General features: G+C 37.9%; 1 protein-coding gene across 4 annotated transcripts in view; it reads left to right on the forward strand.

Moving 5' to 3' along the window:
- GABBR2 (gamma-aminobutyric acid type B receptor subunit 2) overlaps positions 1 to 27011 on the forward strand; it is a 490947-nt gene that overhangs the window by 432148 nt on the left and 31788 nt on the right. For all 4 annotated transcript variants that reach the window (XM_052787480.1, XM_052787483.1, XM_052787481.1 and 1 more), the window contains one exon: positions 17167 to 17277. In XM_052787480.1, coding sequence (XP_052643440.1) covers positions 17167 to 17277 — 111 coding nt within the window. The remainder of the gene's footprint in view (positions 1 to 17166; positions 17278 to 27011) is intronic.

Raw genomic sequence — 27011 nt, forward strand, 5'->3', positions numbered from 1 at the left:
GGAGTCAGTTCTAGAAAGGCCCTGCATACCACCACGGAAGGTGAATAGCCTGATATCGTGTTGCTTTTCCAACAGTCTGTCCACGGAGCTACAGAAGTTCTTCTGAAGAAGGAGATATAAAGTGAAAAAGACAGGAAAGCACGCTGGGCTGAATTCCATTCCCTTACCCCCATTGTCCGTGCACGGTGGATTTGATGCGAACTGAGGATTCGAAAGTATGCAGTTTGCGTGATACTCCAAAAATTGCCAGTTCCCTCACAAGAGACTCTTTTGGCCATAAGAAGGAATCCTTGGGAGCCATGCTTTTTACTAGGTGCTCAAACTGTTGCCTGTGTAAGCTCTAAGCACTAAGGAGAAGATAGCACACGGTGGCTTCTCTCCTGACCATCGTCAGTAGGTCCCAGAGTTGTTGCACAGGCACAGGTGTACCTGTACGTGCTGCAGTATCACAAGTGACTGGCTGGATGCAAGACCTCTAAGGAACTACCAAGAATGAATAGTGTTTTTTATTATGGTACATAGGAGCTACCTTCATAAATCAGGCTTACCATACAAGATACTATGCTATCACTATTTGACATAAATTAAAAACCACAGATCTAGAGTGAGGGTATAGCTAAAAAAATCCTCCAGGTTTCTGTCTGTGGTGATACTGTCATGGTGAATGTCTTATCAGCCTGAAGACTGCAATTTACAGAAACATTCTGAATCTTTACATGCTTGAAAGACAGCTTTTGTAAGGTGGTTTGGTTTTCTGTTTTGATCTTGTTAAATTATAGTTCAGCATTCTAATGCAAATTAAAAGAGAAACTCTGAATCTTCAACTTGCAGCTTCTTAAATATCAATTTCCTCTTTAAAAAAAAAAACTATCAGAGAAATGTCACATGAAACTATAGACACACATACACACATGTGCATTTGATAATGCAAGTTATTCAGTTTAATCTAAGTCTTGACTTAGGATATGGAGTGGCTTCCCTCCCCAAGGAACTTCATGTCTGTCTGCTTCAGGGTTTTAATTTGGGAATGCACTTCTGGAATGGTTCTGAGATGAAGTCAAGAACTGGTGTCCTTTTCAGTGAAACTAAATCAGAAGGTGTGCTCCAAAAGTGTGCCTAATGTGCTCCATCCACTGATGGGTCTTCAGATCACAGGACTGTGTTTGAATAGGTGTACCTAGCCCAGGACATGATACAGATGGTGATTCAAAGTAGCTGCAGTTGTAGGAACCCTGTCAAGCTTGAAAAATGCAAAAGATCACAAGCATAATCCTGACTCCAGTAAAGTGAAAAATAAGATTCCCTTTCACTTTGGGGAAGGCATACTATACCTAGAGTAGGCACTCTCCCTGCCTTGGCAGCTGGGTGACAAGAGTGAACAACTACAGCAATCAATTTGTAGATACAGCTACTGGATCTGAAGTCATAATATACTCTGAATTGCACTTATCTGCAGAGTTAGAAAATACACCCTTTTGCACCCTTTAGTAAAGGCACATTAACCCTGCTGGACAGTCACATTAATGGATAGCTTTAATAACATCATAGCTTCTTTGTTTGCCACTGTCCGTGCACACAAAATAAATTCCTCTGCTAACACAGCCTGCACCTGCCTGTCTTTTACAGCCATTTTAAACACTATTTTGTACAGGTGTGAGTGTTCATCATTTGTTAATAGGTGGCATGATGATGGAGGAAAATAGTGTATTCATTCATGTCCTTCATCTGTGTATTTATTACTTCTATTTTTATTGTTTCATTTAGATAATGCTGAAATGCTAAGGGTTGAAGACAGCCATTCACATGTGCAAATAACACCACATCCTGTTCTGGGAGATGCCAGTAAAGATACTGTTATGTCCATATAGGCAGGTGTTTGGTCAGGGAATTTCAGGTATATATTTATAGTAATTCTCCACCGAGTAAAATATTCTGGCAAAAAAATCCAAAAGCAACAAATGGTGCCCAGTGGATTTGATTTTAGGCTGTAAGCTACACGCTGTGTCTTCGTAACCCGTGGCACAGACAAATGATTTTAACCATAGAGATAAACATTACTGGATTCTTTTGAGACTATTTTGGCAAACATAGAGCCTATTAAAGAGAGGATCAGGAGTCACATTTGTGAAAATATGTTGGGAATAGAAATTAAACTATAACATCTGCATTATGAGAATATACTTTTTAATTAAAAAGAACATATTTGCACAGCTAATATAGATCAGAGAGTATTGGAGGAAGCTGTTATTGCTTGTCACAAGAGACACTGATCCTCAGGTTTGATTTGATTCACACGTGAACAATGCATATCTCAACATTTAGATTCATGGTTGTTTGATTCAATCCAAATTGCATACTGTGACTATTATATTTGGTACAGTACTTGAACACAGTGTATTTAAATATACTACATTGAAAATTAAAACCTTTTGTTTAGTCATAATTAGCAAATATAGTTATCGAGATACCACAGACTTTATTTCTTTGGGGGGAAAAAAAGTATTTAAAGAACAATAAGAAGTTAATATGCCTCCATAAAAATTGAAATGCATAGGGCCAGATTGTGACAGTTTGCTCATACAGCACTAAGGTACTATTTAATATGCAAATTAGGATTCACTGCTTTTGAAGCCCTGGATTCTGATATCCTTAATAATTTTTGCTTATACTTTATTCCACATGTTGCCCTAATTACTACAGCAAGAATTATTTGTGGACTCTGGTACTATTTAATTGAGGAAGGCTATCATAAACTGTCTGTAAGGAATGGGTTCATGTAACTTTTAGCTCTGACAAAGAGTCCAGGTAAAAACATGAAAACTTTAATATTCTGAAATTTTAGGTAAGAATTTGGTTGGGGTTTTTTTGCCCTGTAAAAGATAGTATGAGTACTTTGAAATAACTTTACTTTGGTGGTGCTTTTAAATTTTTTCATGAACAATAGATGTTCTAATCCCTAAACTGTATGCAAACAAACCATGCTACTTATTCACTGTACATAATATGTAAATCTTGGAGTTTTAACAGGGTACATAAATCACAGTCTACTCAAATTTTACATTTGTTCATCCCATTGATGATATCCTAGCACTGCTCGGTGGTGGATACACTTGTTTATAAACAATAAGCATATGAATAACTGTCATATGTCTTTCCCGGTCCATTCTTCCCTGAATAGGAACATTGGATGGACATTTTTCAAGCTAATAGACACTGGTTTTGTTAAGTCAAGATCAAAGCACTGCACTTATATTTTGCCTCGACTGGAGTTCCTGTTTCTAAAATAATAATACAATTTCTGATTCATATAGACGTGAATTTCATAGCCTTCAACCACCTTCTAAGAAAGCAGTTTTCCATTTCTAACCAATAATTGCTATTGTTTAATTTGTTGTATTGAATGCCTGATGTATTCATAAAGTAATGGCAAGGTGATTGTGGGAACATCAGGCCTTGTTGCCATGGAAATACACATTTACTTACACAAACATATTTCAAGAGAAAAATCACTTTTAGAAAAGTTCATAAAAAGATAAAATTTTTTTTTTAATATTGATCAGGTTACGGAAAGAATTATCTTCCATTTTTTGTTCATATATGTTAACTGGGGTACCGTGTATGGGACTGATGCTGCGTCAGTTCATACCCCACTAGCTGTTGCAGTGGCAGAAGGAGATGCTATTTAGGGGGAGCATGTGAACCTGGCCACTTTCTGCTTTAGCCCCCTCCTCCCTTTCTTCTTAGTTTGGCAGGCAAAAGGGAATATTTTCACCACCACTTCATTTCTTCCCCACAGTCTTCTTGAACAAAAATGGTCTGATGTTTCAGACATCTTAAGTTTTCAGTATTTCCCTTGTTCCATCAGATCTCAGCATTGCTCCCAAGGTTTATTTCTATCCTAGCTGTATTTGTGAGACTCTTATTTCATCTCCTGATTAATTTACCAAAAGTCTGCTCTGCTGTGTAGAGAATCAAGTGATCGAGAATTGTCACCACTGGCACTTTTTTAAGCCTCAGATGAGTTGTGAACACAAGCTCAAGCTTCAGTTTCTCATTGGTAAGGAAAGCTTCTTCCAGCAGAGGAGCTAAGACGTCTAACCTTGCCAAGTTGGATCATTTGGCTCTTGCCATAGCTGCTCCAGAAATACTCAGTGTGGATTTACTTTGGGGAAGATCAACCAAGAGCTCTATAGCAGAACATTCTGCATTTTCCTTAGCTTCTCAAAGCACATCAGCAAAATTGAGATTTCCCAGGGCCATACCGCTGCTGCTTAATCTTACCCGACTATTTAGGCTGGTCCTGCTCCAAGGAAGTCCTCCAGCACTGCAGCACGCAGTCCAGCGCAAAGTGCCAGAAGGTCGCCAGCTCCTGCTTCTCCTCAAGTCTTGTCACACTGCTACCTTAAAGGGGATACGATGACAGCGTAATAATTGCTCAGGTAACTCAAACAGAAGAGGTTTGTCCTGAAACGTGTGACAGGCTGGTGGCTGTAGGTGGGTAGCACAAAGGAGGTGAATGCCAAATCGGACAAACCTAGCCGACACCAGCCGTCACCGCTCAGAAATGTGCTGCTTTTCTTGCCCTTGTGCTGATATTGCCTGTCTGCCTGGGCTTATCTCATCCTCTGCCTGTCTTTCAGTGAGCAGTGAAAAACAGTGTGGAAGAACAAAGGCACTGATCCACTTACTGTTTCTTTTCAGTGCCTTGATCTCAGAAATGAAAGCTTGGGTGTAAATGTAAGCTGTCAGGGACTGTGCTGAGAAAGAGTTTTTGAGGGCTTTCATGTCAGCTCTAGAAGTGCTCTAGAAGAATTACACGTGCTCACCTGCTAAAAATAAAATTATGTAATAGGCATTCCTAAAAAAATAATGGGAGGAATGATAAAATCCCTAAGTACACCCTATTAAAAAAAAGGATGGATAGGTTCAGAAGATGGTGGAAGCTCTTTACCTCAGAAATAACCACCTCAATGAATTCTTCAAGGCCAGTGAAGATTACAAGCTTTGCTGCCAATACTGGATGCTGCAACAATCCTTTTAAACTAGCACCTGACACATCTGAACTGGGAAGATGCTTGTAGGTAAGATCATCTGTATCTACCAAGACAACTTAAAGTTCACATGACAAGAGAAGTACAGCTATAGATAGACACTGTGTATTTAGTTATAGAAAAAAATATGAAAATACATCAGAGCATGATTACAGATCAACAGCTTCCTGTAATTCGTTAGGTTGAAAATAAGCATTTTGTCTCATCCAGATCTTTTAATACAAGAATTCACTGAAACATAATCTTATAAATAAGAAAATGTACTACTTTTGTCAAGAAGATGTAGGAATTGCAGGTAGAGTAGATGCAGACTTATCTGCTTGTACTACATATGTATCAAACATATGCTTCAAAAGCCAAAAAAACCCAACTATATGATATGGAGCTTAACAATGTAAAAAAACCAATTCTATGGAAATATAAAATGGATTTTATGGTTGCTAGGTTTTGTTTCATGTTGGCTTGCTTTCTTATCAACTGAAAACTCTTCTGTTGTATACCAGAGCAAAGGACCTGCAACATTTAAAGTGTGTGGTAGACTTGTGTTAAATGAAATCTGGTCTGACAGATGCTGAAAGAAGATAAATTATTTAAGAAAAATGTTGCATAAAAGTTTTACTGAACTGAGAGAAAGAAAAAATTCCCATGACTACCTGCTTTGCACTGAATAACGTCAATAGAAGTGGCAACACTGAAATAGCTATTTGTAGAAGAAAGACGTAACGGAAAAAAAATCAAAAATCTCCGTAACTGCTATTCTTTTTGTGTTTTGGGGGCATGTAACTTTTAAGGTTGTTTAGTGCAATTATTATTGGTTCTTACTCGTGTCAACTATTCCTATGAAATCAGGAGAAATACTTGGTGAATAAGGTTTCAAGATTATCTATTTTCTTTTCTATAGCTTTTAAACTATCTTAGCATCTCTCTATTCATTTAGAATAGAGTAAAGAGAAATTGAGATATTTTTATGGCATTTGTAGTTTCATATATACACTTTGGTCTAACTTGACCTTAGGTGTTATGGTGGTATTAATCCTGGATATGGCTCCAGGGCAACCATAACCAGCATAGTGTGCTTCATGTCACTCTTCAGAATTCAGGAAACTTCTGGTCCAATTGTCCAAGGAAAAGCAATAAGACTTTTTAAAGAAAGGTACAACTTGTCCATAGAGAAAAACACTAGGAGCTCAATATTTAGCTTATCAAGGACTATGTTAAGAGTTCACTGGGCCAAAATTTTAAATACCAACATAGGAACAAAATTTTGTTACATAGCCTTTCAATTCATTAGACAAAACATAGTAAGAACTAAGGGAACCTGACAGTAAATTCATTTTAGAAATGAGGAGCAAAATGAGGGTCAATTTTTTTTGCAGTCAACAAAATTGACTCAGCAACAGTTATATAGGTTCATCATCACTGAGTGTTTTTTCTAAAAGAGATGTTTTATTTCAAACTGGAGTTAATGCAAGGGAAATCTACATCCTGCATTTTGCTGAAGATGAGACAATGATCAAAACGGTCTTATTTAACTGTAATGCCAATATTAACTGTGCAATCCTAAGCCGCATTTCAGATTCCTTCTTTAAGGCAGGAAAAGCATCGATTTAAGATTCCAAGAGTAATTTTAGTTTGCTGAGGGCTACATCTTTCACAGCCGAAGCAGGGCTCTACCGAAGATGAAGGCATACTTTGTGTACCTTTAGTCACCTATACTCACCTCCAGCCTGTAGGTTTTGCTGGCATAATTATGCCAGTAAAAGTTGTAAAGATGTGTGGTTCATTCATTGGTGTCATTCTACTCTAAGATAGGATCAGTTATACTATCAAGGGTGAATCTTCAGAATTAATCTGTCAAGACCATGGATTTACAATATTTTTGCTGTTCATGTTCCTTAATTTAGGTATTGAGATATTGTTCTCATAAAACCTTGAGTAGTCATAAGATTTATATACCTGTAAGAAAAAGGCAGTCTTAGTGAGTTTCCCCATGCAGAATTATTTTGGTAGAAAAGTGCTAAAATGTTCTTGTTGACCTTTGTTAACTAAAAAAAAATCTCTTTTTAATTCTAAATGACCTTTCTTTTCGAAATGGAGTTAGGTTACATCAAATAAGGTTAAAAGTTTTAAAAGGTCAAAAACAAATTAAATCTTTTGAAGTAATAAAAATATATCTGTTGACCTGACCTTTATTTATTTATTCTTCCTTCAGTTTTGGATGATGGTATGTAAAAATGTTTATATCTGAGACATTACTAGTGTTGCAAGGTGGGAGAAAAAAATTGAAATCTTCAAAATTCTTATGAGAGAGACATGTTTTCATGTACTTGCGTATATTAAGATGCACCTTATATTTGACTGTCAACAAGAAATTAGGAGGTGATTTTAGACAGAGCAACTTTTGTGATGGGGAAGTTGAATCACCTAATTCTAAAAACACTTTGGAGGAGATTTAGGTGCTACAACTATTGTGATGTAATTATGAGAATATTCTTATTAAGCTAGCCTTAACATTTACGAATTAAAGATTTGCTCAAAATTTCTGAAAACAAAGGAAAGACCTCCACTTAATACAACAGTTTCTGAATTATGTCTTAGCACAGTCATAAATTTAGCAACAAAATCCTCCAGTAGTGCATTGATGGACCATCATGTAACCATTTTGGAGAGTATAAAATAACAGGTGAGGAAATTAAAATGTCCTTCAAGTTGAGAAGTAATCCTTTTTATTTGCCACAGTGCCTGCATAGGGGGACAGTGGTCTCCACTGATATTTACCTCTGAAAATGTCATGCAATCCTACTTTATGCTTCTCTCTTCTCCCACCCCTCATATGTATGTTTTTAAATCCTCTTAAGGAATGAATTTTTCACTTTCTGCATGAAGACAGTGTCCATTTGCTGTTGTCACTGCAATGCAAATAGGCATAGTAATAAATTTTGTCAGAATCCATAAATCAAAGGAATTATAGCACTAAACAGAAAATATAAGACAATTATAGAGGTGAGATTCTTGCCTTCCTTGGCCCAAATAGCTGGGCATAATTGAGAACCTGAGAGTTTTTCTTGTTGGGAGGAGCAACCGATGATAGATTCTGTTATCTATTGGGTACAAATCTGGCTTATTTACCGGAAAAGTGCTAAATCCTGTTTCTCTAAGTGCCACAAAAAGAACGAGAAGTCATATTCTTCCTTACAACTCAAAGCCTACCTGCTAGAAAATTATCTGCAAAAAAAGCCTCTATCTTGGTTCCTGCTGGGGCCACCCTAACAGTTTGTCTATGGCTGTCCTCTGCATTTTTGCTCTACTGTTCTCCCTTATGCATTTGCCATCCTTCCACATTAACGCTGTCTGTTTCCATTACCGTAAGCAAGGAGGTATTGAATTGCTCCAGCAACCAAGAAGAGTGGCTGGCATGGTCTCCAGCGTAGCAGGAAATCTAGTTAGAAAAAGGAAAAAAAACTAGAAGCAACTGCATGTCCAGCTTGTCAGCCACAAGTCTGGGCAGCTTCACAGGAATGGAGGGGAATATACTTTTCCTCAGTTTGTGAAGCTGATACCAAGAAGTGCACGTTTCTGGAAGAATCTGTGCAATGCAGGAGGGTCTGGGTAGTAACAAAGGTCTTCATTCCTCTAACCCGCTTTTCTTACATAGCTTAGCCTTTTGCCCTCCCTTCAAAGAAAAACAAATGTTCTACTGCTGAGAATGCTTTATTAAGTCTTTGTAACACTTTTGTCCCGCTGCCTCCATGCACATACACAGAAACGTTTCATTATGCAGTCCCTAGATATGTAATTGGGGCAACATTCTCCAAGGAAATAATATGATGTAAAATTTCTACTGAAGAGATTGCTGAGTGCAGAGTGGGAAGACTTAGTCACAGTTGTTTGAAACACTTCATGATACAAGAGAATTTTTACCTTTTCCCTTTCATTACTAGTCTGCATTTGTTTGCAGGGATCACAGGGGTTTCTTTCCTCAGTCTAATCTATTATTTTGTATTTTAAGTTAATGCAAATAAATGAAACTGCTTGGATTAGGGGGTGATAGTAATAAAAATACCAAGAAATCTTTTGGATCTCAAAAACCAGTTTCATTTAAATAAAAATGAAGCACCACAACAGCAAAATAAAAATCATTAGGTAAAGTGATGTTATAAATAATGTTGCTGTGAGATTTTCTTTACAAGTAAATGTATGGACACATTCACAATACAAGAGCTTATAAATAACTCTTCTGGCATTTTATCATTTTTCAATCACACTAACTTACAGGATGTATGTTTACTGCTTTATGGAATTATTTGTACAAGAGAGATGGGGAGCTAGAAAGTAGGTTTGTTTTAAAGATATTACACTGTGACTATCACCGTGACTATATTACGAGACCTTATTGTTTTGGGGTAGTAGGAATTACAGTGGTTATCTCTAAGATGTTTTCTTTTTTTTTCTGTCTGTCTGTCTTTGTTTCCATCCACTTGTAAAGTTAGACCCGGATTCTGTGTTTGTAGCAAGTTGAGTGATGTAAAATATCTACATTAATACCCTTGAAGCCCCAAAATGTGTTAATACTTTTTTCCTTGGTTTATATGGTACATCTTTTTTGTGTTTTAGAAAACCAAATTGAAAAAAAAGTGACCAGATAAAAAAATAGGGATATACATGTTGGTATTCCAGCAAATGTCATTTCATCGTGTGATGATTTCTAGCTAGCCAACCGTTACAGAATTGCTGTCCCATGTGTATGCTGTGCTAAAATGCCACTTGGAATGAAGATTTTTTTTAGGAGTTACAATGTACACAGGATTTTTTCTGAACTGTTGGAAGAGTTTAAATTTTGAAGTTTTTGTGAAGCCAGATAATGCTTAAGTCCAGTCCATTGACCGAGGTGGGGTGGGAAGCTGAATTTCAGTATAACAAGAAAATGAATGAAGCAGAAAATACCCTGTAATCACCCTGGATAACCTAAAGATATCCTTTACTTCACGTCACAGGGACAGGGGGTGTGTATTCAGATCTACGTGAGAAACCTTGCATCCTGAAACACTTCCTACCACAGCTCTGTGCAAATCCTCCTCTGGAGAACTCCACCAAGCCACTCCTGTCGTGGGTTTGGGAAGAAAGGGCGTACTGGCCCCAGGGCTGACTTCTGTCCCGCACAGTTCCCACCTGAGCCTAACCAGTGGGTTTATAGTTTAAAATAACACTGCTATACTGCATTGCTGCAGTACTCACCACCACTGTGGAACCACTGGAAACTTCAAGAGCAATCCTTAGCCTCATTCATTAACGTATTTGAAGTGGCTGGAATCTTCTCTGTTTCAAATTAGGATGAACTTAACTTTTCTAAAACTTTCATAAAACACAGAGCCAATTTTTTGTTGTTGTTGTTTGCATCAATTTGAAATGCCAGTAATTTGTTTTCAATCTGTATAATTAATATAAATAAATACTGGTTTAAAAGTTAGTTACAATCTAAAAATCACACATTTTCATTTTAAAAAACTTTGCAGGGGGACATCATAAAGAATTGCAAAACTGGTTTTAAATATGATTTCAAGTCATTAAATTTATTGAAATTGGTCCTTTTCCAAAGAAAAAAAGATTCAGATAGAGAAAGTTTTCTTCAACATTTTTTTCCAGTAAATTTCTAATTAAAATTTCTAATTAGAATTAGAATTTTAGAAATTCCTAATTTTAATTTCTAATTAGAAATTTACTGTAGAAAACTGCTTCTCTCTCTGGAGCAATAAAAACTGGAGTGAGAATTTTTATATCGATCATAGTTATCAGAAAGGAATATGTTTTTTCTAACTCAAAAAAGTAAAGCAGAATAGGCTGAATTCCTCTCAGATTTCCTAGGCAATTTGCCTAACCTTCATATGACGACTGCTCATCTACAGAAATGAGGTAACAGATCCCTTTCCAATAGTGCCATGAGCATTAATCTGTTATTCTGGTACAAACTAAGTAAATCCACAGATTGGGGGCTGAAGCAGTTGTAACTATTTCATGAAATAAAATTTTGTCTTCCACCTCAGATTAAAAAAAGTAACATTCCTAAACTTTTGATCCTTATGAGAAGTTTTTCTATTCAGATGGGAACTGATATAGCATTCTATCTTGCTGCAGTTGTGTATTCATAAATCATCAATTGTAAATGTTTTTACAAATATAAATAACATTATTTAAACTATTTGAAAAAAGCAAATCTAAATTCAAGTCTAAAATAATCTTCTCCTTGGGACCTGCATGAGAGAACATCAAATGTGCACACTGGATGCCATGGGCATTATGGTTGCTCAGAACCTTGGACTTACCTTCTCCTAAAGTCAGAAGAATCATGTTTCTCATTTCTCTGGCAGCAGTCATGGAGTGGCCAGGTGTAAGGATAGTTATTTAGTTGAAAGCCTGCTTTTATTAACAGAATCCTGCATTTCCATACTGGAAAACAGCTCTTACTATATGAAATAGTACTGTGCTTACCTATTAAAAGCTGATTTTCTGTTCCATGATCAAATTGTCCCATGACTCTGAATCAAAGAAAAATATGTGAAGAAAGTCTTTAAATAATCACTCTCCTGGATCATTAGACTATTACAGAAATGATGAAACTTCTCAATTAATCTTGAAGGGAAATTAAATTGGTCACTGGACTGCAAGAATCCAGTAACAGTTTTGTACTCGGCTGAGCTACTATACAACATACAATGTAATTCATAACGCACCTAAACCCAAGCTCAGACAAACAAGCTTTTATTCTGGGTTGCCTACCAAATTTTTAATTGGAAGACACTCCAAGTGAGCTAACCCAGCTTGGTATTGCATCTGCCATTTTGTATTCATGGAAGGTATGACCACACAAAGTAATAAACATGAAAAAAAAGGGATCCGTCTCCTGACAAATCTTTTTTTCATATCACAGTTGTTTTTTCTCTAAATATACATCAAATTATTAAGTAATTGAAAAGTAGACAGCCTCTGATCTTTCTTTTTCTCTTTTCGTCAGTAATTGAGAGCCTGGCTACAATATACTGCATGTGAAAACTGTTTAAACCCTTTTGTGGGATACCTTTCTATTCGGATATGCAGTTTAGCACAGAGGAGGGCCTGTTACAACATGCAAGTAAATTTAATTTCTTACAGAATTTATAGTATAAACTAACTATAGTTATCCTTGGAAAAAAAAAAGAATTTAAAAAGAAGTAAGGATGATCTTGTAATTTAGCAAAGGCTGGGTTTTCAGATAAGGAATCACATTTGAGCTCCATATGACTGTTAAATGTGCCAAATTAAAAATGCCAGAGTTGTCTAATTCATGCTGTAGACTAGCGATAGTATACAGTCATTATGCCAGTTAGATGGAAGCCATTTAAAGGGAAGATAAAACAGAGAGTGGGATGGTATATGAAGACCATTTTAACAGTGTGACAGAAGAGTATGGTCCTGTATTTTCCTATAATATGAGAACCGCACAGTTTATTTTAAACCTAGTAAACTGAAGCTGCAACTATTTACCTTATGTTTCATATCCGTCTTTGGAAAAGACTGAGGCCTAATGTTCTGGTTTTTTCACCAATGAAAATGCAGCTGCAGAAATGACGAAATGTCACATTGGAAATCTGCTGCAAAGTTTCTTAGAAAGCTTGCTGAGATTGTCCACCTGTGAGCTGTGTTACAGAGCAGCACCACAACTCTGTAAATAAGGATCATCTGGTGTTCTGGCAACAGGACCTGAAAAGGTGACCACCTAGAAGTACCACCTTAGGAAGGTCAAGGACTTTTGGATACTGTGTGGTGGCCCAGTCTGTTCTTCACAGACATTTGCTGGATGAAATGCCTCGTGGAACATGGACCCTTTCTCCTTTTTTTAAGACCTATGTGGAGCTGTAGAGAAGGAATGGCAATAAAGACATAAAATAAGTCAATGATACATTAATTGTCGTACAAATATCTCCCCACTGCACGGGGTCTTTTCCAAAGGGATTTGGCTAGTATAATAGCAACTAAGAAATTGTAGTTAGAGACGAAAAAAAGGAGATGAGAGCTGTCTTTATATGGATCAAATAACATGCTGTCCAGAAAGCACAGGTACCTCAGGGTGATTTGCCCCATCTTCCCACACCTTAGCCCGAGACAAGGAAAGCTGTCCATTACACTGCATGCATTTGTTTACTCAAGTGGAACCAGACCCTTAAAGGAATTGCAGATAATTGTTCAACAAAAACTGCACTTGCACTTGAAGCATGGCCTTTCTGCTTCCCTAACATGGGCCACTCTGGAAAGCAGTTTAATCCGAGCCTGTAGTTTTGTATTGTAAACCACAGAAAGGTGAAGGAACCAAGAGTCTCATTGCTGCTCAGTTATTCGGAGGAGGTGTAGGAAGGCAGGAGGCACTCGACGGTCTCTGTCATTGCCCCTGCCAGGGTCCCTCCTGCAAATTTTCCTGCTGGTTCCAGGTGGTTTTAAGCTTCACTCCTCCCTCTGGCAGTACCCACCTAAGGCATCGCTCGCCTACTACGAGGAGGATCTGCCAGCCCACCAGCAGACTGAGGAGCAAAGAAAATGAAAAGGTGACAAAGCTACAAAATTGACTAATAATAATTTGAACATGCACAGAGAGGGGATATAAACATTCTGTAGGTAATCTTTTTACTGGTTTGGGTTGCTTTCTAGACCTAGCAGATCTCATGTAAAACAAGCATTTCACTGGTGATGACACACAACTCCTGTATGAAGTGAACAGATTGAACTGTTTATGTTCAACTGCTGAAAACACTCCAGAAATTGATGTCAATGTCAGAAACCTTATTAGGTTTCAGAAGAGGTAGGAAAGCTTCAGCCTAATCACAGGATAGGAGGTCTTCAGGCTTTTGAGAGTGACATCTGAAGGGCATTTAGATTGTTTTCTATAAAAGGAAAGGGCAAATTTCCAGTACATACATAATCAGTGGTAGCATTTATGTTGTCATCCTCTCTAAAGCAGTAACAAAGTGCACAAATGGTGGATGATTAGAGAGGTCAGTGAAGTGCTCCATTCAGCTGTAATTGTAGAGTTTTTAAAAATTCTTTTGACATCAGAAAATATCATATGTTTTTTTAACCCAGATTTTTGCTATGATTAGTTAATTCATGCAAAATCTGTGAAGAAACAGAATGGCAAATTAAAAGCAGTAAACCAGGAATGTCATTCTGCAGTAGCCATAAGTAATCAGCAAAATCAGTTCACTGTAAAATTACTGCTACCTGCCAACACTTAACTCCACATGCACAAGATATCAGCAAATTTTTGTTTAAAATACTGCCACCTTGCAGATCTGGAAAGTCCTTTGAAAGAAGTGCTGCCCCATCTACACTTTTGCTGATGCTGCAATCAGTTTTCTCTCTTTTCCTGCTCCCCCTAGAGCACTTCACAAGATTTTCTTATCTCACATAGAAAATCTGAATACACTGTTTTATTTAATTAACATAACTTTTAAACTATCATTGCCTTATAAAATCTGGCAATCTTCCTGCTAAGGAAATGATGCAACCTCTTTCTCTCTAATAGTATGTGAAAACAATTTTGAAGCAAATTTGCATTAGAGAATAACCACTTTGTGAAAATAAAAATATAATCTGCCACTGACCAAACAGGAGTTCTCACTTCAGTAATATTCTTCAAAATAAGGAGTAATTCCAATTACTCATAGTTGGTTAATAGTGGTGGAATCCTTCAGACTGAGTAGAGGTTTCAGTCCAGGGACAATGGAAATAAACCGCATGACATTGTCCATTGCACCAAGTGGAAGTCTACATTATTTATACACTTTCTTGTTTCACAAAAGTACAAAACTGAAATAGAGGGAACACATGGCAGAAAGAATGTAGAGCTGGGGAAATGAAGAGACAGTCCTGTGCTGACTCCCTGGTGTGAAAGGAAAAAAAAAAATAAAAGAGACATTCTGATGACCACAAGCTTAAATTTTATGTAACTTCCATAATTCCAGACCATGAGGGATGCAACTGTTGGCATACTGTAACTCAAGAGATGAAAAAAAAAAAGTATCTTTATAGCAGGCTCAGATGTAGTTTAGAATTTCTGAAAAATGTCTCTGTAGTACAGTCCTGTTCACACATCAGTTACACATTCGGGGCTATATTGGAATGATTTGTCGTGTGAACTTTACTTTGTACTAGTCAAAAATGATGTTGAACATAGCAGGTTGTAACTTTGGCATTAAAGGGTACTTTCTCATCTGTGCACCTAAATTTTACCATTGGGCTTTTGTCATTGATGGGGGAGAATGAGGTAGTTCAGCTGATCCCCAGACAAACATTCGTAGCATCTTAAATGCTGTGATGCCACTTAATGTTTGCAGTCATTTCAATTTTTCAGCTAATGGTTCTTTGCTTGCCATCAGCAACCATTAGGGTGGAGTCATAAGCTCTCTGGGAGAGTTAATACTGCCTTCTTGGTTTTTATCTTATCTTATTTTAGGACACTTTTTTTCAAGATCTTCATTCTCCTCTTCAGGGTTTCTAGGGAAGTCCAGGATAGGAAAAGGTTTTAAATGTTGATGTCTTGTGTCCTGCAGGATTTGCAAAGAAAATCGTGAATCCTTTGACTGTGCAGTGCTTTCCACAAGGTTGTTTGGTGTCACGTGTGTCGTTGTGTGTGTGTCCCCGCCATCCCCGCATCTACCTCCTTATTTGTTACATTAATTTTTTACAGCGTATGAGGTCAGGGGCAATGCCTCACATAAAAAAAGACTGATGGAAGGAACTGAGTTGTGGATTAATGCTGTGGCCACTGAAATCAGTAGCAAAATTCATACCAGCATCAGATGCAGCAAGAATAAGCTTTAGGAAATTATTCAGATCTCTCTAAAGTCCTTCCACATACAATTCTACATTTCAGTTGGTAAAAATATGATTTTTCCTTATCTCATATATTAATCACTATACTTCTGCATGAGACATTTTACATGTGTTATTCATCAAAAAGGGAAATTGCAAAGCCCACTGGGACAACCAGGTACAGAATGTTGTGTCTGGGTTGATCTTAGTTTAGCTGAAGCTCAGATCTGCTGTTTCAAAGTAGAAAGGAAAAATAGCTTTCAGTATTTCAGTGTTTTCTGTAAAGCAAAACAGGCTGTAGGTACACACAGCTCAGAACAGCCACCAGGAGTAATCTGCGGTATCTAACTAAAACAGGATCTTTTAGAATCACATATGAGAAGCACCTTGTGTTCTTATCAATGGACACCATTAAAAAGCAGTTTGACCAGACCCTAATATATATTCTAATTGTAGGCAGCATAGTAGCTAGTACCTGTTTGCTCTTTGTGTCAACTGTTTTTTCTCCTGCTTTAAAAAATTAAAGGCCAAGGAGGTGGGGGGTTGTTCTTGCAGGTTTCTCTGAGTCTTAATTCTAACTTCTCCCTCATACAAACAGTCCTGATAGTCTGCAAGCCCTCTTGATTCTGCACTTTCATACAATCTCCTTTTCAAAATAAATGGAAAGCTACAAAGCTTCCAGCAGTATTAAATTTTGTGTAGACATTCACTTGCTCTAAAGGACATTTTTTCCAGATTTTTGATGATTTATACTCTCTTCTAAGCTGCTGCTGTAGTTTCCATAGTAAATGGCCTTTGATTTAGCTCATGGTTATCAATGAAAAAACACCTGAAACACAGCATTGCTTCATACATTGTTTATCAGCCATTTGCCAGTGACACAAGAACCGCAGGTGAAAGGAAGGATGACTTTAAGTACATTTCTTCTCATGCCTGTGCATTCAAGCTGTTTGCCTTGTAGAAAAATTAGATGTCCTAAAGCTGATAAATGTGACTGACACTGTTAAAGACAGAGTGACTTCAGACATTTTCTTTCTGGTTGCAGTAGAGGTGACCTCACCTGGTGGTAGCTATCATGCAGTTTTTTCCCTCAGATCTTTACTTTTCACTGTATCCCTTTGCAGGTTCATGGGTCTGCAGTCATTACAAGTTACTTTAAATACTCTGCATTCTACCCATCCTCAATCTACTGAGAGTAGATTTAAGTACCTCTGAGGTGGTACAAATGAATACAAATGAAATCTGAATCCAAATATTTCACCTTTTATTTTTGCAGCCGGACCCTGCGGGCAGAGATATCTCCATCCGACCAATCTTGGAGCACTGCGAAAACACTCACATGACAATTTGGCTTGGGATTGTCTACGCTTATAAAGGGCTGCTGATGGTAAGCATAGCTTGTTCTACACAATACTGACTTCAGCTTCTAATTACTGAGAGGCATGAACTGAATTATATTTGCTTTCCGAATGGCTGGGACAGAGTTAAAACTTCCTTGAATACATCTTTTGTAATTGGATCTGTTCTAAAGTTCATTAGGTGGTAGTATGTGGATATATGCATACGTAAAATAAATAAGACATTAATAGCACTTAAGCTGAATACTATAGATACACCGCAAACCAAGAAATTCCATAGTGAAAAGATGGGTCTATGAATGAGACAATTCCATAAATAAAGAAGCCTGATCATCTGAATTCCTTTAGGTTCTCCAAAAAGGTGGGACTAAGTTATTCTAGATGTTTGCCTCTGAGTTGCAAATGTCTTTCAGGAGCAGTCACAGGAGACGCAAGGTTAATTTGGAGCCTGAATCAAAATAACCCTTTTGTCACTGAGGCCCATCTCCACAAAACGATTTCATTACTAAAATGGACCTCGGGAACCAGGAATCCTGAGCCTTGATAGTTTCAGAAAAAATCCCCAAACCCTGTAAAGGTGACTATTAGTGATTAAAAGCTCCTAAGCCTGAAGGTTTTAAAAACATCTGATTTTGACAGTACTGACCAGCTGGACACCTATCTTGAGCTGAGCCCCATCTGGATGCTAAGCCTAGATAAACATTACTTTACACTGCCCGAAGGGTTCAATCTGTTCTGTGGGTTCGTCACATGCCTGTTCGTTAGGACACCCATGAAGGAGCGGGTCGGGGTGGTTGGTGCTGCTGCCCTGGGGCAAGCGGCGGAGAGGGAGATGCTGGTGCCCGGAGTACGCGTCTTCCCTCTCCACAGCGAATGCCTGCTCTGCTGGGCTGCAGAGCCCTGCTGCTTTTCACGCTGCTTTTTTTCAGGCTGCAAGACCTTTAAATACGTGATACAGAGTTCAAAAGGAAGGGATAAGGGCTCTTTTTTTTTTTTTAATTCTAAACAGTCAGTAACTTCGTGGTCAGGCTGGTGTGCTGGGGAGTGCCTTCAGGCAGAGAAGGCACTAGCACTGCATGTCTCCAGTTCCTGGGTGAGAGCTCTCATTCTGGAGCTAGTAGCCAAAAGGAAGCCTTCCCACTTTCCCATTTAAAAAAGGAAAAAAAAAAAAAAAAAAGGCAACTTTAGGTGTAGATGCCTATTTTTCAGAGAAAGTCCAAGCAGGCTGTGAAATCAAGAGCTAGGACATACTTGATCCCCCACAAAGGGATCAGGAATTAGGAGAGATTCCACATCTCAGCTCCGAGTGGCTCTGGATTCACAGTAACCTCAGCACGTAGCACAGCATCGAGAGATTTGTGTTTTGAAGGCAAGGACGCCAGCAGTTAGGAGCTGTGACACTGACCAGCACTGGGGCCACAGTTTGACAGTAAGATATAACTGTCCAGTGGCATAAAAAAAAAAATCATGTTTTATGCAAAAACACAGCACGCCACCCAAAATTGTACCAGTACATCGTATGTGGAGCTGCTTTGCAGACCGATGAACTAGTCCAGCTCAAAACAGCTGGCTGCAAGTAAGAGGGAGCAAGGGCTCCTTCAGGCTGCCAGAGCCCCTGTACCCATCTGCAGGGGCTGTCTGCAAGCCCCCACGGTGAGCTGGGAGCTTCTGAAATTCTTACTTGTCTTCTTTCTTTGATTCTTCCTAAGCTGCATAGTGCCAGTTTCTGATTTCGTCTCTGTTTTAAGCCAAATCTTTCAAAGAGATACTGCTAAATTGGAAAGTGTGGCTTTAGTACCCAGTTGCTGACAAGGTATTTAACTTTATTGCAACATTTTCATTCTGTGTAATGATGGTTTGTATCGGTTAGGTCATTTATTTATCTTTAGGGATGAAGTTCTTAACTTTTCATCCCTTTTCTAGTATATTACTTTATTACTGGTTTGACATATCTGTCAATAAATTCCTACTTGGGAGAGTATTTTTCACTTTGCAAATTTAATTTTACAAGATTTTTCTTAGATAATTTATTAAATGGAACAATGATGTTTTCCATACTTTCGTTACTTTCCAATGTCCTTGTATAGAAATTTTGAACAGTTCATGTTCTTCCAGTTAGAATTTGCCAGTGTTCCTTATACAAGTGCTTAAGACATTTTTCTCTGTGGTTCTGTTTGAAAAGTAAACAAGTAAATACGTTTGGTTCACTTAAAGCAGTGTAAATGAACAAATCAAATTAAAATTCCGTTAAAAATATTGAAAGATTCAAATAAATGGTGGGGGCTTTTTGCAAAAATAACTTCAATAATGTTTTCAATTAAAAATTAAAGAGGAAAAATAACATTTAAAAACTACATTCTCAGGTAATTTTATTTGAAGTTTCTTTCAAGTTTGAGTCGTGCTGCATAGTAATCAAGCTGCATTCGTTCTCACTAGTCCTTTGCCCTAGATTGGTTTGTTGGCACGTATCTTGGACTGTTTTCTACAAGATATGTGAGTCAATTTGTTTAAGTTTGCAAATGCTATTTGGCATTACTCACTATACTTATTTCAGGCACACAGTGTTTCATAACCACCAGTAAAATATACACTTTTTATTACTCCAGTGCCCTTTTATCACACAAATCGCTACATATGAAAAGGAAGATACTCTTCTGAATCACTTAAATAATTGCTATGGTGAGTTATATGAGGACAACAGGATTGATGCATTTTATCTCATAACCAAAGATGTTTCTGTACCCCACACATACTTTGCATTTAGAACAAAAAACAGAACCTCTCATGCTGCTGTATGATTTTATGAACTTTTATCTAATATGAAATTCTGCAGTTTGTAATAACAAAACACTTATCTCTAATTTAACATTTAAAGAGCTAGTATTGCTAATTACAGTACAATGCAATATTTAAGGTGAAATGGCTTAATGATTCACTCAGGTGAAAATTATTTACAGTGACCTCTTGTTGTCTCAAAATGACAATACAAAAAGTTGGGTTAACATAAAAAAGTATTTTTCTTTTTTGGCTTGAAGATATAAAGCAATACTGTCCATTCTGATGACTTAAACGCACTGATGCAGTGAATAAATCACTCGGGGTAGGATAAAGCACAGAAGGGCAGGAAAGGGCAGGGAAGGCAAGGCAAGGAAAAATAAGGGAAGGCATTACTCGCCAGGATGCACAGGTTCCTTCTGTATTAAAGTAAGCAAACATTAAAAGTCAGATTCACGATTCTTCGATTGCCTTCGAAGGGATGTGAGGAAATGCTTGCTAACTTCATGAAGGCTTCTCAGTTATTGGATTCAGATTCCTCAGGACTGGTGACCAGAGAATAATAGGAAGACGACCATCCTAAATCTTGGCTTAGTTATAGTGTTAGTCTTCTTAGTGACCCTGGCCAAGTCCCACCAGACATTAAGAACTCAGGTTTTTCCCATCTCAGGTTCAGCTCCTAAAAGGCTACATACAAGTTCAAGGTCTGTCTGTGTGTACATGGTGACCATCGGTTGCAGTATGTCTAGCTTTTGACTTCTGATGATGTAAACATGGTTGAAAAGTACCTTTATTTCAGATATTCCAAAGGATGATAGAAATCACACAATCTTAAACTTGCCAGGGTGCATTATTAGTGAGTGCGCTAACATCTTTCTGAGGGGTATGAATTATTTTTCTGATCTCAGCTGGGAAAATACCAGGTTAAGGATGGATTGCACTCCTCTAGAGCGCTTTGCTTATTAACCACACACACTAGCCTCGTCTACAGTTTGATTCCTTTCTTCCTGATAATGCATTTAATTAACATTAGACTCAAGGTGTACATATGTTGGAAGTTTCATTGTGTTGCTGACATATTATTACAGTTACCTGTTATTCAGCTACTGAGAAACAGGTTTTCAAGGCCAACGTATATTTTCAGTTTGGCTGTTGCTTTGTGTATCAAACCCTACTTTTACCCTGTGTTAACTGAGGGCGTTTTTTATGCTGTAACTAATATTACTGGTCACTTCTGAGACACAGTTTTTAAGGTATGGTCCTTAGCTAAACTTGCTAAGGATGAAAACTTTGTATTTCATGGTGGAGGTGGAAAAACTGATGCATATACATCACAGGACTCGGTAAAGGTCGCCAAGAATAAGAAATTTAATTCCTTTGAATGATTCATATTCCAGCGTTCTGTTTTGGTCACTACAGTTGACGTACTGCACAACACAACTCCATAATTGATTTATGGAGCCAAATAAAGTATTAATTCAACTAAAAATATAACTTTGGGGTAATGTTCAATCTTAATTTCAAGTCTGAAAGAATCCTCTGCTTCCTGAGGCTCTCTAATCACTAAGTTAGCTCTGACTTCCAAACTTTGAACCTTGGTGGGTCTTGCATATATGTTATCCCTCTTTCTCTAAAATGGCATGACGCCTTTATTTCTAGGCAAACTACCCTGAGTTTGGCCGAATTGCTGTGACTTTTCTAAAAATCTTACTGCTTTATGAAAATGACATCTATTAATAGTTTACCATTCTCCACCTTTGCTTCCTCTGCATCATTTTCAGCCATGATGTTATGGCCTCCTTCAAGTCAATGTACAAATATAAGACAGCATTTGGTTAGGAGTTTTTAGAAACGTATCCTTTTCTTCAATAGCTTCTCATTAATAGTTGTACATTGAGATCTATCACTTAGATTTCAATCGGTTTGAATTTGTTGTATTGATTTTGTAACATACTATTTTTAAATAACAATACCGTGCAGTATTAAGACAAACACTACTGAGAAATCCAAGCAAGCTGCATAAATATGATTATCTTTATTCAGTCTTGCAATCTCACTGAAAAAAAATAATAGCATGTTGAATTATATTGCTATCGTTTTTTTTTCTTTTTTGTCATTTATTGCCTGAGTTCATGTATCAGCCATTTCATTAATTTGCTTAGGATAGAAATTACAGTAATAGCTCTGTAATCACTAAAGTTGTTCCACTTTCTCTTTTCCCATATGGCCTCTTTATATCTTAAGTGGAGCTTTGCCAGAATTCCAATAAATATCAACAATTAAGTCCAGCAGTCCAGACAACTTCTAAATCAATTACTAAAACTCCTGCATGCAAATTACCAGACAACAGCTTGTCTTGACAGGGTTTTCAAGAGCTCTCTTACAGTTGGGATCAGCTGCATTTCACTGTTTGGCAAGACGTGAATGCGTTATTCCATCTCTATACAAATATAGGACAAAAATATTCATTAAGCATACCTTATCACACATCATTACTATTGAATTCATCTTCCAGGGAATGAATCACTATTAGGATTCCTTTTTCTCCGCACACATTTTTAGAAATCCTTATGAATTCTGTTAAAGCTGCTAGCCATTCATTTTCTATTATATATTTAACTTCCCTGTCCACTATAGGTATTTTAGAACTTTAATTCATATTCGTTATTATGAATCTTTTTAACCTTTGTTACATTCTGTCTAGTCTTCGGCCAGTTTTATTGCTTGTTTGTTTTAAACTCCACAACAATCAAAACAATTTTTAAGGTAAGGAAAGCTTACTTACACTTAAGAAGTTTAGGGCAGATCATTTACAGCACATACCCAAACATCTTTCAGTTGCTGTTTGTAAATATTCCTGTTGCTTCCCCCGCTCCCTTCTCCAATAGCTTCCTTTGCTTTGATGGCTAATCCCTAAGCATGCTTTTCCAATATTTTCATGCACTTGGAAGTAGATTTGCAAAAAAGGAGTTAAGCACCGTGGTTTAGACTTTGGGCTGCAGTCAGTGCCCAGCGGCCCAAAGTTTTCAGTCAGCACTTGATGCTCTTGCCTTGGTGGGCAGGAGGGGAGAGCGTCTTGGCCGGGGTACATGGTCCTCACTAGCCTGAAATGCCTCTTCTCTTAACGCCGGCAGAGGTTGGCTGTGTGACAGACACCGGTAAGCAAATACCCGGCCAGAGTCCAGGCAGCCGTTAGCGTGCAGGGAAGCAGAAACTTGGGCACCTACAGATGATGCTGCGGGATGGCCTGACCATCCTTGCTGGATGCTGGGTGTAGCTTCTCGCTACCACTTCAGGTGCTTAAGCCCTCTCTGTACATCTAACCCAGGAGCTGCTTAGGAACAGTAGAGCTGGGGTGTGTAACACGCGCTCCTCATTTTTACCGTTTTACTGTATTTAGTCAATATAGACTGGCTATAAAGAAAATTTTTCTCGCTCTGAGGAAAGTGAAGCAGTGGAGCAGGTTGCCTAGAGAGGCTGATCGGCCTTCATCCTTGGAAGATTTCAAGACCAGACTGGATAAAGCTGTGAGCAGCCTGGTCTGACCTCGCAGCTGAGCCTGCTTTTTGAGCAGGAGGGTGCACTAGATGATTTCCTCAAGTCCCTCCCAATTATTTTATGATACTATACCAACAATGTCTATTCTTAATCGATCTCTTTATCAAATTAATGAATTTGATGTGTAGAAAAATTGAATAGTCTCCAGATTATGTTAAAATTCCCAATTATTTTCTGAAAATACCTTTGATTTTTGACATATTTACTTGCATTCTTTCCTAATTCCCTTCATGATTGAAAAGAGTACTCAGAAGAAGGGACTGCCGCCTTCTCAATTAATTTACATGATTCCAACTCATATTTGTGGTGGCTTTAGCACCAACCCATCTGTCCCATATTACAATCATTAGAGAGGAAGATAGCTAAGCTTTGTGGTGGGGGAAGGTAGTTTATAGTGGTACCAGATATTTTTTATATCTTTAATAAAACATTGACAGTGTTTTAGCATCCAAAACATAAGTAACCATATGGTTTTGTAGGATAAATTTTTCCCTGCTATGACCACAAGGAAACTTCAAATAAATTCTTGAAATATTGCAGTATTCCCTTACATGTCTCTTGGCATCAATTTTTATACAGCAGAAATAGATTTAAATTGTAGCACACACTTGTTTTTATCGGAGGTGTTTGATTGTTTTAAAGGGTTGGAATTTTCTGTGGTAATCTTATGCCAGGGACAATATAAAGCTATTTCAAATGGATATTCGCTAATAACCAATTGCATATTTGTTTCAACTTAGTTACTACAATGTGTTTCATGATGAAGCAGAATTTTCACAGAAAAAAAAGTCAAATACAGTCTGAACAGAAAGAAGGGAAAATATTTTATTAGCCTGTTGATTTGGGAGGCCAGAGTATAAAGTGGAAAATTTTATCTGGATGCATGTTGTCTCCATAGCTTAGTGCCACTTCTCTTCCATCTTGCCCTGGGCAGGACCATACTAAGTGCCCTGCAGCATAAAAGACTTTGCCAAGACCTTTATGAAGAAAGGCCTTCAACTGAATAGCTGAATATAATATCTTGCAATTTAAAAAAAATTAGCTATTATCCTAATGCTCAATCGAAATATTAAGCTTCCCTTCAGTACTGTCTATCCAGAGCAGCTCTGTGAAAATGAACTAAATACACAGCTGACTTGTACCAGATCAGGGGAGTGAGTGATGGTTTAACGTCAGATTGTACTGACGCTGAAGGTACAGGACCTGCAAGGGTATAGTTTGTTCAGTTTGCTAACCTTAATTGGTGTGCTGGTGATTGAAAAAAAAAAAAAAAATCACTTTTTTATGCATCTTCCTGAAAACTGCTCAGTATTTTTTACTGCCCAATTCTCCAGTGAAAACCTGAAAATCAAAATGCTTTTTTTTTTAATTTTCAAAAATTCTCATTGAAAAAAATCTGCAGCCATTCCACTGAAATAAAAATGTGCCTATGCCTGTGATGATCTGGATTTAATGAATGAACGTGAGTAGGGAAACCCACAATTTCAACTTCACAGAAACTTTAGACTGAGAGACCTTTACAGGACAGACTCTGGAATTGCCTTTGTTTTAAGGGGTGGCAGGAGGGGAAATCTCCCAGTAATCTAGCTAGAAAAAAAACCACAAACAACCCAGAAAACCAAAAACAAACCAAAAAACCCATCCCCAGATGTAAGATCTTTAAAGTAAAGGCTTGCTTTTGTTCTTTCATGCAGCACAGCAGGGCTATGATCCACAAGTGAGCTCAGTTAAGTGTTACTACAATACAGTAATTAGCTGCAAAGCTGCAGCCTGGTCCAATATATAATCTTTCCAAAACCATACCCGCTAGTTATTGGCAAGGGTGACTTCTGAACAAGATTGGAGACTTTTCCTCTGGTATTTCTCTGCTCTTGTCTGATATCCTTAGTATGATTTTCTTTCCTAATACTGCTTGTAACCCATGTTCAAAGTAGAAGCAGACATGACTTTGAAATGAAACATACAGACAAAACAATTTAAGGGCACTACAGGGCAAGAGGGAATATAGGAGGAAAAATAATTTCCTGCCTCTTATCTGCTAATCTATGCAGTCCCATAACAAATTAGACACTTGATTGTATTAATATATGTTGTGGATCAGTAAGCAATCGTTACTGTGTTTAGCAGTAATTTTGGTGAACAAGATTTAAAATGAACTAGCCAGTAGAGTTTTGAAAAGCAGTGTTAAATGTTTTCCAATACTTCAGCTACAAACACTTGTATTATATTCCTAGCTATCACAATTTAGTCAGCACAAGATTTTTTAAAAATTAAAGTTTGCCTGTTAAATACAAAAATACTGTATTCTCCATAGTCCTGCTATCCCTTTAAGACTTTAATATAGATTTCTTTTAGTGACCAGAATTCTATCTTTAGTCACAGTGGTATAATCCTGTTGTCTTCAGATACTGTTTTCCCCAGATTTATACAATGATTGTCTCACAGCCTTTTTAGATGCGCTGACAACAGAGCCTAAACCCACCATATCAGCTGCTACACAGGTAATACTCTAAATCAGTGTAGTGTCAAATGGAAGCTGCCCACCCTCAAATAAAAGATGAAACAAACCAATCTTGCCTGTACAGCCCATACCTTCAGAGAAAACCCCAAATAACATTTTATGACACTTTCTACATCAACAAGATGTGTATTTAGTAGACCAAAATGGGAAAAAGCTTTAAGTTAATGACTAACGATGTAGGAAGCCTTCCTAGTTGCATTCTCAGTGTGTCTTTGGTTGAGATCCCCAAAGGGACTTAAATTAGACATGACAGTAGACTGTTGTGCTCCTTAACTTTTAGATAACTGCTTTCTATAGGAGAATGCATAGCCCTGAGTTATTCAAACTCCTACTGTGATGCACAGGATCCATCAGGAGCCTCAGGATGGGAACTGTAACTGCCAGCAAGGAGCTGCCTAAGTGAGCTGGTATGAAACACTGGGGACAGATGTGTCCTACCCCTCTCCGAATCTAGCACATTAGCACTGCTAAGAGCCGCCCGCCTCCACCCCGATGTGTTCGTGCACACCTTCTCTAAAGACTGTTTAATCAAAATGCTCCAAACTAACATCCCATGCAAGTGCTCAAGTAATTAAGACAGTGAGTGTCTCATTACATGAAACCTGAGAGCTCTTAAAGAAGTTTGAGAGCTCCTTCTGAAGACAGCCTCTACTCTGGGGCTAGAGAGTACATCTCAGGCAAAATTTGGAATTCTCCATGTTGTCCAAACGTGAAGCTATGCAATGGTCATCACCAGCATCATTGTCTTGAATGAAGATGGCAGCTGCTGGTTTTTTTGGGGGGGGGGCCAAGCTGGTAGACACACTCTGAGAAGCCTTTACCAGCCTGAGCCCTCCAGGAGCACTAGCAGGAGAGACAGCTGCGTCGCAAATCCCAGCAGACAGCCTTAAATATCAAATAATCCTTAAA

This window comes from Harpia harpyja, chromosome 5, assembly GCF_026419915.1.
Source record: "Harpia harpyja isolate bHarHar1 chromosome 5, bHarHar1 primary haplotype, whole genome shotgun sequence".
Taxonomy (NCBI): Eukaryota; Metazoa; Chordata; class Aves; order Accipitriformes; family Accipitridae; genus Harpia; species Harpia harpyja.